The 13,456-nt window shown below is 37.3% G+C and overlaps 1 protein-coding gene across 1 annotated transcript in view; it reads right to left on the reverse strand.

Annotated features, from left to right (window-relative positions):
* Positions 1 to 13,456, reverse strand: part of TRHDE (thyrotropin releasing hormone degrading enzyme) — a 386,033-nt gene that overhangs the window by 176,401 nt on the left and 196,176 nt on the right. Inside the window, exon 5 of the mRNA XM_080660595.1 lies at positions 11,231 to 11,344. Within this exon, the coding sequence (XP_080516721.1) occupies positions 11,231 to 11,344 (114 nt within the window). The remainder of the gene's footprint in view (positions 1 to 11,230; positions 11,345 to 13,456) is intronic.

Below are 13,456 nucleotides of genomic sequence, written 5' to 3' on the forward strand. Positions count from 1 at the left end.
GCTGCCTTATGTTTTGTTAGGGACATCCAAGTTAAATGTGTCATGTCTCATATTATCCAAGATATAACCCAGCTGAGGGAAAATGCTAAGATCAAACACAAAATGTTCTGCATTTCACACAACCAAATGCTGAACCTTCTGCAGACCTACTCAGGATGCTTCAAGGCATAGAAATATTCATTGGCATAGTTACCATCTATTAGTCACTCACATTTTTATTAATTATGATATTCCAGGGTCTTAAGAAACAATTATAAATGTACTTCAAATAATGTCAGACACAATAATAATTATGAATGGGTTGTCTAATTACACAGCTCATTCTAATTCTAGCAGCCCCCAAATCTCTGTGAACAATCACTACATGCCAGGGGCGTTCAGATAGCCTTCTTAAAATGCTCATATTATTTGGCTTCCCTTTATTTTTTAGAATTTCTTGACCCCTTTCCCTCTATTTTTCTTCAAACATTGATCCAATATAGTTTCATATATTTTTAATTTTAATATCCTTTTTAAACCAATAAATGAGTTCCTACTATAGACATAGAAACTGTTTTGATTTAGCATAAATGATCTGGTGACCTTCATTTCAAATTTTTTTTAACATTTGGCCAGACTTTTATTATTGAACACTTTATAGATTCTATGTTCTGGGCAAAACGCTGACAAATAATGGTGAAATAATCCCTAGCTTGAGGAAGCCTATTGTTTAGTGGGAGATAGCTACTTCCTGTCCTTTGTTACATAAGGAACTCATTCCTACTCTTCTACATGTCACTTCAGGAAATTCTTCATAGATTTTAAGCTCCTGAGAGGTAACAGTTTCTCCATCTTATCAATAACCCTATCTCTACTTAGGCAGTTGGAGTTTTTTCTTCTATCCTGTGCTTAATTTTTTGACTAGCTGATAAGACATTTCAATAAAATTAAATTTGCCATTCATTTTGATATTTACACACTTGTTTCTCACATCCATCACAAGGCACTCTATTTTGCAGGCACACTAATAATAAGCTAATTAAGCACTATAGTATTTGATTGATAAAATGTAATTCAGAGTATTTTTAAATGCATACTGAAAAATCATCTTAAACAGATTAAATTTCTGTTCAAATGCTAATGGAAACTTTCTTATAGCATTCAGGTCTAGGATTCCAAGGATAAGCTAATCACCTCTCAGAACTTACTAACATGGTTACCAAGTGGTTAATTCATTTCATTTCATTTTAATTTGTGAAGTAAATAATAATTCAAATGGCTAATACTATAACAAAAATATTAACTTGATGAGTGAAATTTATTAAATAACACATTTTGTACTTTAACTCATGTATTTATTATTTAAATAGTCAGTTCATCAAATAGAATTAGCCTGATAAAAGTATACATTTGTTGCCAGATATCAAAGTATCAAAGTCTCTATTTTCCAATGAAAATAAAGCAGAGAATAAATAGATGTACTAGTAAGTGTTTAATGTCACACAGTAAATACTACTTAAGTCTTTATTAATTCAAGTGTTATTGGAGTAATTGAGGTAAAATTGTTATCAAACTCAACCTCACATTATCTTCTCTCTCTCTCTCTCTCTCTCTCTCTCTCTCTCTCTCTCTCTCTCTCTCTCTCATTGGCTTTCTCTTCACAGGAAGCTCTTTTGCATTTTTTTATTTGTATCCCTTGAACTTAACTACTTTCTTTTTTTTAAATTTCTTTATTGATTAAGGTATTACATATGTGTCCTTATTCCCTCATTACCCCCCACCTCCCATTCATGCCCCCACCCCCCTGTTGTCTGTGTCCATTGATTAGGCTTATATGTATGCATATAAGTCCTTTGGTTGATCTCTCCCCCTTACCCCCACCCTCCCCTACCTTCCCTGAGGTTTGATGTTCTGATAACTACTTTCTTGACAGCTATGTTTAGTAGCATCTGAACAGTGTTAAAGTAACCTTGATGAAAGGAGGAAAAAAGTCCCATAAAGTGCTCTGGACTGAGACAGTCACTCCTTGCTTAGAAATGAGCTGTGTTCTAATGTCTTTTAAAACAGATAGCTGCCTTTTAAGGGTGATTAATAATTTAAAAATTAATAAAGTATTATCTGGTTGCCCACTTAGTCCCCAGCTTTCACTTTTGGTGTGTTCATGTTAGAGGTTTTGCAAAGCAATTTTTTTAACATATTTGGGAAAAGGCTAATAATATTAGATGTTAAACCATTCACATACTGTAGGAAAATAAAGACTTTTACCAGAGGTGGTAAAAGAGACAGACTAAACAGTGGTAGGATCTGCTATTGCCAATGATGTCTAACAGAATGTGCATCAATTTGTAATAAATTTTTGGCTTTACCGATTTTTTTATTTATCAAGTGGCATCTGACAATTTTAAAAAGTTTAAATATCTTTGCTTTCAAAATGTTCTTACTTGTGATTGATATGAAAAAGGATGCCCTTGCATTATTGTTAGGCTCCAAGTTCAGTAATAGTTTTTTCTTTTCTTAGAAAGTGTTTAATCCTGTTAATGTATTGATTGCTTTTGAAACTTGTAAATAAATATAGAAAGACCTTGACATCTTGCAAACCTGAACACAGTTTTTGGAAGAAAATACTTTATCCCAAAGGGAATGCTCATTTATCTTTTGTCTTTAAGTTTAAAATATACACACCCCAAACACTTCACAGCTTTCTGAACTAAATTACTTTGAGTTTTTTAAAAAAATTATCTTTTAAAAACATACATGAAATTTGAATTTGCAGCTTTGTTTGAAATTTTTAAAAATCATATAGAAAAAAAAATGAGGCAATGTGACTTAGAAACCTCCCAGACATATACCTGAATATATAGAAACATCCGTGAAATACATAAATAGTAATGAATTATGTTTGGTTTTTTCCCTTTCTAACCTTATTTAATAAAAGCTAGTCTAGTCTTCCACTTAAAACATCAAGTGAAGTAGATTCACATTTCCTGGGACATAACACACCTTGATAACATTTAAGCTTTTCAAGAGCTTCCATTTCCCAAAGAGCTGTGAAGCCAAAGTCTTCATTCTTATAAAAGAACTACAAGAGTAAACAAACTATGAATGCAGTATATATTCTTCAATAGTATTTTTATCATCCGAAATATATTTGTGCTATGAAACTTCTAAATCAATTGTACTTCAACAATTAACACATGATTATCCAGCCTTATTCCTTTCTTTTTTCTTATAGATGGCCTTAACAGACCTACCAGAACAACTGAGATATTTTTTTAAATGCAGAATTAGTCCCCATAAGAGAGAAAATGTAAACACAATCTGTTATTACATCAGTGAGAGGTATTTTAACGTTAGTGTAACAGGTGCAGTTCCCGTTTTAACCGTTACTCCTTGCTAGAAACTCGTAATATCTCTTCAGTCACCATCACTTAGAATCCACGTCTGTGGCCTGCTTATTAACACTAAGATTTTGTGGGGTAACTGTAATTTGTACACTGTTGAGTGTCAGTCTAATCCTTGATGCATTGGATGTTTGCACATTAAAACTCATCCCACAGTTACTCAGACTTCAGACATGTAAACCATTGAACTAAAACCCCTTCCTCTAATGGCATCAGCTGCTGTCCTCATTCCAGCTCTCTCTTGCTCTGTGTAGTCTTTGTCTTCCTATAGACCTATTTTCTACCAATGCCTAAAACTACTCTGACCAACATTAAAGGAAAAGCAACCCTTTCTCCCAGAAGACAAGGCTCCAGCTCCCCAGTTACTCTTAAATGAGAAAAAATATTTTTCTACTCTTTAAAAACAAGTCTATGTTTTTAGCAGAAAAAAATAACGTGTGTGTGGGGTGGGGGCAGAAGGGAAGGGTGAGGGAAAGCACAGAGATGTCCGTTTTGAAGACTGTGACCCCCCAGGAGACCCAAGCAGGCACTCCTTCTCCCTCCCTTCTAGACTTTCAAAGTAAATGTCACTTTTAAGCTACTGAGCAGGATCAAAAAGACCACAGACTCTTGGGACTGGCCATAAGAAGCCTTTAAATTTTTTATGTTCAATATGTGTCAGTCATTTGAGAATAAAATATAACTGGCCAGTTGAAAACAACTGGATCACCTTCTAATTTACTGAAACCTTAGGAGTAAAATATGATATGTGGATTTTGATCATAATAAAAAAAACACAACTATATGAAAAATAATATATATATATAATTTCTTTAGTATTTAGTATTTATAGGGTAAGATTCTAAAATGAATATTTAATTCCCAAGCTGTCTTTCTCTGACCCCATATATCAACTGGGCAAATATATCTTGATATTGATGAATTATAAGCAATAGTACTAATATACCAACTATCATTGAAACATATATTAACTAATTAAAAAGCATGTGAAAGCACTTTTTTCCTGTAGACATTAAATCAAAGGTGGACTTGAGAAAAGAACAGCTTAACAAGTAAAATATTTACTAAAACCAAGATTTTTCTCTCCACTTTTCTGAATACTAGAGTGTTTATTTTTGATTAGAACGACTAAGCTGTGAATCTTTACATTTAAACTGTAAGCAAAAACAAACATTGAACTCAATTAGCCCTCTACAGTATCCCCCCTTATCTGTGGTTTTATTTTGCCATGATTTCAGTTAATTGCAGTCAACCACTCCCAGTCATAAAGGTCAGAAAATATTAAACAGAAAGTTCCAGAAATAAGCAATTCATAAGTTTTAAATTGCATGTTTCTCTAAGTAACATAATGAAATCTCACGCAGTCCCATTCCATCCCACCCAAGACATAAATCATTCTTTTGTCCAGTGTATCCACACTGTATATACTACCCATCTGTCAGTCACTTAGTAGCCATCTCAGTTATCAGATAGTTGAGAGAGAGAGAGAGGAGGAAGGAGAAATAGAGACCATATTCACATACTTTTATTGTAGTACTAGAGGCCCGATGCACGAAATTCACACACGGGTAGGGTCCCTAGGCCTGGCCAGCAATCAGGGCCGATTGGGGCCTTCTGGCTGCCGCTGGGGCCTTTCTTCCCCGGCTGCTGGCTGCCAGCTGCTGGCCGGGCCCTTCCTTCATTCCATGCCACCCCCTGGTGAGCAGCACATGTCACAGCAAACAATCAGACTCCTGGTTTCCTGGTCGAACTTCCAAGGAAACACTTTGCATATTAGCCTTTTATATATTGTTATAATTGTTCTATTTTATGAATAGTATTATTGTTAATATCTCACTGTGTCTAATTTATAAATTCAACTTTATCACAGGTATGTGTATATACATAGAAAAACATAGTCTATATAGGGTTTGGTAGTACCCACTGTTTCAGGCATCCACTGGGGATTTTGGAACATATTCCCCTCAGATAGGGAGAGACTACTGTTCCTATTTCAATTCACAATAATTTTCTCAACTTCTCTTTGAATAAAAATAAAACAATTTTTAAAGTAAAGATCAATTTATTGCAATGCCTATTACATTTTGCAGGTAATTTTTGTTGGAGCATATTAAAATGATAGTGAATTTGTTTTTTCTATTTGCCCATGATAGAGAAAATTGAGAACATTTATCAAGGTTTGGGGCAATGCACTTTAAGATATCCTTAGTATTTAGCATGATCAAGTTTAGTTGCATAATTCTCAGTTAATAGTTATCTTTATGTCCATGTATGTGTCCTCGTGAAAATTTAGGAAAAATTCCCAGTCTGCAGACTTTATCAGCATATAAAGTTATTGCTGTGTGAAGCTCCATCGCATCCCGATTCATTTAATAAAAGAACATACACTAATGTTTAGTCATGCTCATTATAGCAGTACATCCTTACACTACTATATTCAGTAAACCAAAGAACACACCTACAAATTATAATGAAAACCTAAGCAGTATGCACAGGGGATATGAGTTTGCCTGCATCAGCACCAGCTCTGTAAAATAAGTAGTATCATTTTAGTATATATCCTTTTCCTGTTTTAAAACTTTATCATACATGTTTTCCATTTAAAATGATCAAGAATTATTAAAGTGTAGTGACTGTTTCATGAGTCTCCTTTTCTTCCTTTTGAGCAAACACAGTAAGATTGACTATGACTGCCATCAATAACATACTGCAACTTGATCCATCCAATAATGTTGTCACTAAAAGCCAACTTTGATAAAATAACATCAAGCAAAAGACTACTTGCCCCATGAAATATATCCTTAGCCCTGAGCTGAAGAATTGCTTCTGATGATCTTGACACTGTTTGATTAATGAAACATTATACAAGGCCACTGTTCTTATAGAATAGTCTACATTGCCTGTATAGATAAGAATTGATTCGATGAGACTGAGTATAGATACAAAGATTATAGTAATTATTTTGTAATCTATATATAATTGTTATAAATCTAGAGTGTCAAAATAGACTACTGGAGTTGGAAATATTAGGGCATCTATACATAAAATCAATGCACCTTTCTAATGGAGCATTCATTTTCCAGGTCACCATCCCTGCTCACACCCGTGTACTGCTTCATACATTTCAAAGACCTAGCAAGTTATTTTATCTTCACAAAATTATATGGGCTTGCTAAGCCAGTACGATTGCCCCATTTTTCGAATGATGAGTCAGAGAAGTGCCTTATCTAGTATTTGAATATCTTCTTTCCAATCCATTCCCCTGACCTTACATCACACTACTTGTAAAGGCCCATATCTATAAAATGGTAAAGCAAAAGAGGTCAGCTTCCTGCATTTCTCTACTCCTGACAGGAGTCTGACTTCTGGTTTCCCTAATTTAGGCTTAGCTCTAGCGAAGCACAAGTCATGCCCGCCTAGGAAAGCTTTTGTGCATATCACAACAGTATTAGTCACTGCTGACACGGCCATCACTCTTGCTCTTCCTAGTATTTCTTTCACTCTTTTGCTGATGCCAATATGAAAAATAGTGCTGGCACAGCCTTAAAGTCACTCAAAATCCTCTTTTATTTATATTGCTAACTTACTCTTAAAATTTTGTTTGCAAAGAAGATTTAATGATATATGGAGGAGCAATTTATTTAAGAGTTTCGGCTTATAGGCTTTTTAAATTGAGTCTATTGAGGTATTCTACAAACTAAATAAAGAAAGCTACTAAAACGCAAAAGCAATCAAAGATCAGAAGTATGTGTAATCTTTATAATTCAACATAAATAGGCATCATAAGAAGACCTGTTCCTCCTCCCCACTGCCTAATTAATTGTGGTGGAGTTTAATCTTCCATTTTTTAGTTTGATAGGGTGACCCTTCTGTGTCACAGGACTTGTGTCATCATTAATTGCCATTTCTTAATTACAAAATTTAGATTTACAAAAAATGAAATCTTATATTTGACCACCCCATGGTTTTTATACTTCTAGTGCATGCTCTGTAGTCTACTAAGAATAAAGTCTCAACCCGGCCAGTGTGGCTCAGTGGTTGAGCATCAACCTATGAACCAGGAGGTCACAGTACAATTCCCAGTCAGGACACATGCCCATGTTGCTGGCTCAATCCTCAGTGTGGGGCGTGCAGGAGGCAGTCGATCAATGATCCTCTCTCATCATTGATGTTTCTATTGATCTCCCTCTCCCTTCTTTTCTGAAATCAATAAAAATATATTTTTTAAAAAAGAACTAAGTGTCAGATGTGCTCATTCTCAATACTACTTACAAAAATGTTCTCCAGAAGGCCTACATTTATAACTTAACTGATAAAAATGATGAAGGAATATTAAAAAAAAAATTATTCAAAGAAAAAATCCAGTCTAAGGACATTGGAACTTAGGATATATTACTATGATGAAACCAATGAAAGCTGTCAGTTTTCATGCCATGTATAATTCTTTTGATGACTTTTTAATCCAACTGGTATTTTTCATAATGATTAATAGGGAGGATTTCATCATAGGTAGCTGTATGAGCGGGAGGGGGGGAGCTTACCTATATGAGTAACATGTCATTTGTAAAAAGGACATGTTTTAATATTAAAGCATAATGAAATTATGACTCAGTAATAATCCACAGCATAATGAAAATTAAATTTTAAAGAAAGTTGGCAGAAAGTCATCTAAAACCAAAAGATACTTTTGGAAATGTTTCAATATCCTTATACATTAAGTTTCAATTTTACATTTGTGAAAGGATACTTAAATAATTAATATTATATAGTATTGGTGATTATTCTTTGAAGTTCTTTAGAGGCATTTTAAATTAATTTAAAACCATGATACAACAGTTCAATTAAGATTTTTAAAACTATATCACATATACATATATACCTAGATACATAAAGCTAAGTAAAATTATCTCATAGTTTGTACAAATAAACCATGTTGCCTTTATAAAATATGGAGAAAACTATAAGAAGCTAATTAAAACATGTAATTATTGTATATACCATTGTACCATTTTTTTTTTCTATGAGATATGTCAGATCACATGCTTTGCTCAGCAGACCTGGTTGAATTTATGGTAGAGAAGTTATATCATAACTTACAGACATCTTCATATTTCACCCTGATTTACATATTCTTCAAATCATGCTTGTAATCATGACATAATTAGAAAATCACTTATTATAAATATTTTACACATCAAAAAGAGTGATCATATATAATAAAAGGGTAATATGCAAATAGACCGAACGGCAGAACAACCAAACAACCAATCAAAGCGTAATATGCTAATGATATGCTAAGGCTGCTCAGCCGCTCGCTATGATGTGCACTGACCACTAGGGGGCAGACAGTCAACGGGTTGACCAGTCACTATGACATGCACTGACCACCAGGGGGCTGATGCTCCAACCAGTAGGTTAGCTTGTTGCTGGGGTCTGGCAGATCGGGACTGAGTGAGATGGACAGGACACACCCTGGAGTCCTCCAACAGTCCCTCCCCAGCCCGATCGTACATCGGTGGAGCCCCTCAGCCTGGCCTGCACCCCCTTGCAATCCGGGACCCCCCGGGGGATGTCGGAGATCTGGTTTCAGCCCAATCCCGCAGGCCACTTCCCTTGGGAGGGCGCCAGAAGCAGGGCTCATGCCTGGCAAGTGCTGCTACGAGCCTCTCTGGATAGGGAGTGATTGGGCGCGAGCCTGCAGCAGGCACAGTGGGGCCAGGATGAAGGGGAACGGCAGGTAGGAGCTGCAGACTGCTTTGGACTGTGGCGGGTTTCAGCCCGATCCCTGCAGGCCACCCAGAGGGACCCCACCCATGCACAAATTCATGCACCAGGCCTCTAGTATAAAATAAATACACAGGTGTGGACAAAAGTAGGATTGCAGTTGTTCATATGGAAAAATATATAATACAAGAGTAAATAATAATACAACAATAAACTCTGTGTTTCGCCTACTCACAATTGTAAACCAACTTTTTCCAACCCCTATATATTATCACCTATGCTGTTTCATAGGTAAAATTTGACCTTCTGCAACTTTTATAAACACTCACAAAATTTGAGTTCCAAAACAACATATATTCTTGGTTCCATTTACTAATAATATAGTCACTGTTGACTAATGGAAGCTTATAGAAAATGAATAGTTTACATTGAAAGATGTATAAAAATCACACCCTCTCTCCACTTTTTTTTCCCTAGAGCCGTGGTCGGCAAACTGCGGCTCGCAAGCCACATGCAGCTCTTTGGCCCCTTGAGTGTGGCTCTTCCACAAAATACCACGGCCTGGGCAAGTCTATTTTGAAGAAGTGGCGTTAGAAAAAGTTTAAGTTTAAAAAATTTGGCTCTCAAAAGAAATTTCAATCATTGTACTGTTGATATTTGGCTCTGTTGACTAATGAGTTTGCCGACCACTGGGCTAGAGTGCTCACTGCTAAAGGGACAATGAATCCCACTTCCGGTTCACATATGCAGGTATGTTCCTAGAGTAGAGTGTAATGTTCACAACTTTTCATAAACTTAATCACATCTTATTAATTCATTTATTCCTTATGTACATCTACAACAGTAATACATCAACAACTTTAGCTTATTTCTGTGTTTCATCACATTGAAAAAATATTAAATTCTCATTTTTCTATATATTGAAAAGTTCTATACACTTAAAATATTACTTATTAGTTACTGTTACATTGTCTGTTTAAAGGATAGTTTGTCTTTGTCATAAAATCCTATCTAATAAAAGAGTGATATGCAAATTGACCGTCACTCCAAGACACAGATGGCCGCCACAAGATGGCTGGCAGGGGAGGGCAGTTGTGGGCAGTTGGGGGTGACCAAGCTAGCAGAGGAGGGCAGTTGGGGGACACCAGACCAGTAAGGGAGGGCAGTGGGGGGGACCCAGGCCTGCAGGAGAGGGCAGTTGAGAGGGACCAGGCCAGCTGAGGAGGGCAGTTGGGGGGAAACGGCCTGCAGGGGAGGGCAGTTGTGGGCGATCAGGCCAGCAGGGAGGACAGTTAGGGGTGACCAGGCTGGCAGAGGAGGGCAGTTGGGGGAGAACAGGCCAGCAGGGGAGGGCAGTTGTGGGGGGACCCAGGCCTGCAGGGGAGAGCAGTTGGGGGGGACCAGGACTGCAGAGGAGGGAAGTTAGGGGTGACCAGGCAAGCATGGAATGGCCGTTAGGGGTGACCAGGCCGGCAGGGCAGGGCAGTTAGGGGCAATAGGGCTGGCCAGGGAGCAGTTAGGTGTCGATCAGGCTGGCAGTGGAGTGGTTAGGGGGTGATCAGGCTGGCAGGCAGAAGCGATTAGGGGCATTCAGGCAGAGGCAGGTGAGCGGTTGGGAGCCAGCAGTCCTGGATTGTGAGAGGGATGTCTGACCGCCCGTTTAAGCCTGATCCCTCGGGCCTAAACGGGCAGTCGGACATCCTTCAAGGGATCCCAGATTGGAGAGGGTGCAGGGTGGCTGAGGGACATTCCCCCAACCCATGCATGAATTTCGTGCACCGGGCCTCTAGTACTGCAATAAACCTAAACATTTATACTTAGAAAAGTTTTAGCATTTTGAAATCAACATATAACCAACCAAATTCTGTGTAGTTCTAATAATTAAAAGATAACTCTTTGGGAATACTATTTTAATGTAAAAAATTATAAATTTAAAATTACAAAATACAAATTTAAAATTTTGGTTTCTTTACTGGGCATCTTGATTGGACATCTAATTTTTTCCATGCATCAGTAAGTAATTTAAGTCACCTTTAATGATTAAAAAAAAAAAAAAAAAGCTCAGTGTAGCAGCAACCTTTCACTGGGAGTTGTACTAGTAAACAATGAAAGGACAGTACACTTACCATGTTCCAGCCAGGGTAGAGGTAGTCTGTGCCAACAAATTCAAAGTAGTGAGCAAAACCTTCCTTCAGCCACACGTCTTCCCACCACACAGGAGTCACGAGGTCACCAAACCACTGCATTAGCAAAATGAATGGGTATCAGCTAAAACGCTAAAATCAAATGTATACTTAAAATGAAGTGTATTCAACTATGATTATCATAACTGGAACTCATTCTTCAATGGACTTGGTGATCTTAAAATGGGTTGTGGTAAGACTATTGATTTATTTTACTACTTGGATAACACTAGCTTTTTTTTATATATATAAATGAATTCAGAGAAGAACAAAAATAAAATAATCAAAGAAAACACACACACACAAATTTAAACCCGGAGAAGAAAGGACTCAGGAGGAAAAAACTGGTCACAGTTGTCTTCAAATATTTGAAGACCTAGATGTAGCAGAGGAAAAGACTTGTGTCTTATGGTCCTACAAGGAACAAATCAAGACCAATGGATGAAAATTAGGATTGATAGATGCAGAAGACCCTCCAACAGACTAAGATGGCCAAAGATGGAAAATACTCCCTCCAGAGGCAGTGAGCGGCATCACAGGAAGTACTGAAGCATCGCCTTCCAGACGCAGAAGCAATTCAGAGAAAACAGCAGCTGACTGAAGGAGCTGAGGCCTTTTAAGATGCCCCCACCTGACTCTTTCCAAGGTTCTATAATGAGGGATTGGGCCAAAGAAATAGCTAAGATCCTTTAAAAAAAAAAAAAGTATCATGATTAGCTCATGATGCCTTATTCTGAAACCATTGTTTAAGTTCGGCAAAAGTTTAAAAGAATTCCTTTTTAATTAAAGAAAAAAATACATTATATTCCAGGAGCCAACCTAAAGACTAGATTCAGTGATGAACTGATCATGCAGCTGACACTTTATTGTGGCGGCAGGGGGAATGAGGTGAGCTAGAAAATAAAAAATAAGTAAACAAATGACCAACATAATCTGAAATCCTAATAAAGTGTGATAGGAATTGGGGAGGGATTGCCTTAGATTGTAAAAGCAAGAACCTCCTCTCTAAGCAGATGACATTTCCACTCAGACTTTAATGATGGGAAGGAGCCAGCTATGAGAAAGCCTTGGGCAATAGGATGCTATACAGATCTAAGCAACCCTGAATGTGAACACTCTAAGGGGGAATGAGTTATTTAAGAAATAGGAGGAAATGGTGGACAAGTATCAAACCATGTACAGGCAGCTTCAGGAGCTATGGTAAAGGGGTCGGTGACTGAGTGTTTCCATATTAAAACTAATGAACAACATAAACTGGCAAAAAATATAGAATCAGAGATATGGATGCATGGAACAAACTGACAGCTGGCAAAGGGGAGGGATGCGGGAGGGGGACTGTATGAAAGAAAGTGAAGAGATTAGCCAAAGAACATATATGCATAGCCCATAGACACAGACAAGGGGTGGTGAAGGCCAGAGGGAGGAGGGGCGGGGGCTGGGTAGAGGTGGGCAAAGGAGGGCAGGAGTGCGTGTGTGTGTGTGGGGGGGGGGGGGGATATCTGTAATAGTGTCAACAATAAAAATAAAATTTAAAAATAAATAATATTAATTGACAAACAAAGTATCACACAAGATCTCTAAACTTAAATACAAATAAGAGGAAACTGAATATGTTGATTACCACAGCATAAATGACATTGAAAATATTTGTATTGATGATCAAAATGTAAGTTTCTGCTTTAAATTGAAAGCCTGTCTTAAGAATGGTGACAATGTGTCAAGAGGAGTTCTAAGCAGAGGAGGCATGTGATCTGTATTAATCTGAGGAATAGCAGGTACAAGAGCAAGACAGAAAGTGAGGGAAATGGTTAGAACAAGAACTTCAGAGGAGCTGGAGGTTTTTTAATAGAGAGGATAGTTCTTTGAAAACAGCAAAAAGGGATACAGGCAAAAGAGTATTTACTCTTCCTCCATCCAGGCCCTCAGATACTCAAAAAATGAGGGAGAAGTCTCGGGCCAGTCAGGTCCACCTCATAGGCTGAAGGGAAGGAAACATTCAGAAAATAAGACAAAGCTACAGGGAGTTTGCTTCAGCAGCAGTGGAGGCAAACCATAGTCATAACAGTTAGTTTTACTGAGCATGTACTATGTGACTACCAGTATTCTAAGTGCTTTTCTTGGGAAAACTTCTTTAGTCCTCTCAATAATCCTAAAGTGTAAATACTATTA

Source organism: Plecotus auritus (genome assembly GCF_963455305.1).
Source record: "Plecotus auritus genome assembly, chromosome: 3".
NCBI lineage: Eukaryota > Metazoa > Chordata > Mammalia > Chiroptera > Vespertilionidae > Plecotus > Plecotus auritus.